This window comes from Sphaeroforma arctica, assembly GCF_001186125.1.
Source record: "Sphaeroforma arctica JP610 unplaced genomic scaffold supercont1.3487, whole genome shotgun sequence".
NCBI lineage: Eukaryota > Ichthyosporea > Ichthyophonida > Sphaeroforma > Sphaeroforma arctica.
The window spans coordinates 1-1,179 of NW_014037071.1; the positions used below are offsets into that span (position 1 = coordinate 1).

A 1,179-nucleotide genomic window follows, 5' to 3' on the forward strand; every position below is an offset into this window, starting at 1 on the left:
AGATATATTTAAATTTATATATATACATATATATATACACGAACAGAATACGTACCCAAAAGTACAAACATTACTTACACCTACATAATCGTAAACACTGAACACACGCATGAAACCAAACCGTCTCATTCACCTGTAGCTTGTCCTCAATGGCAGATGCTCCCACCATATGTAGTCCCTGTTCCATCTCCTCATAGCACTTGGCTGTGGCTTTATCTCTGTCTTGTACCAATTTCTCCGCTGCAAGGAGCTTGTCGCACCATGTTTTATATTCATTGTAGTTTATTGTTTTGTGTGACATGCACAGCGTCCGTAAGCCGATCTGTGCGAAGCTGTAGTGCGGTAATCGGTACAAAATTGGGAAACACATGTGAGAAGAGGGCAATTTCGCACAGTGAAGGGGTTGTGTCGCATATTAGTACAACTACGTCGCAGATAAAGTCATTTGTCTCTGTTTTGACCAATTTAATTACTGGTCGAGCGCACAATTTCAGCTAAACTCAAGGACCTGCCAATCAATACACTCACCAACCATCACACCCGCCAAACACTATGAATACGTATTGAAAAACCATACGCACATCTCAATGCTCTCGGCTATATCATTCACATCTCCCGTCGTACTACGTGCCATCATGACATCGTCCGCTCCCTTTGTAAGCACACGTACTTCCCCACGAGCATCACCCGACTGTTGCACCAGAACACTAACCCGTTTACGTTGCGGGTCGAATGGCAGGGTGTGTAGGATGGACCACCTCTCCTTGACATCTGCATTGTATTACCGTGAGAGTGTATATAATAGCTAGGTTTAATGATAAGACACGAATTCGGTGTACAAGTGCGTGTGTACGAGCTATTGTGGGCTATCAGTATACCAAACCGATTTGAGTTGCGGATCTATTTGTAGAGTGTGCGCGCTAGTCGATTCCCCGTTACCATACGCGTGTATAGTATATATACAACTGTCAGAAAGTTCGTCTGAGTTCTATACTCAAACTTCACCCAACGAGTACCAATATAAAAATAGCCATCCAATCAAAAATATCCGGTTTCTCATACCGTTTACTTGCACCTCTACCGTATCGTCAGTTCTACTTAGCATGGTCACCCCTGCAACGAAGAAAGTACACGGATTCATGAACATATGTACATGTTCATAATATATATATATATATA

The 1,179-nt window shown here is 42.4% G+C and overlaps 1 protein-coding gene across 1 annotated transcript; it reads right to left on the minus strand.

Moving 5' to 3' along the window:
* Positions 1–581: 581 nt before the first annotated feature.
* On the minus strand, positions 582–771 carry SARC_13602 (hypothetical protein; the record flags this gene model as incomplete). The annotated part of the gene is made up of 1 exon (XM_014292267.1): positions 582–771. A coding segment is annotated over one exon (190 nt), but the record flags the coding sequence as incomplete, so codon positions are not given.
* Between the last annotated feature and the right edge of the window lie 408 nt (positions 772–1,179).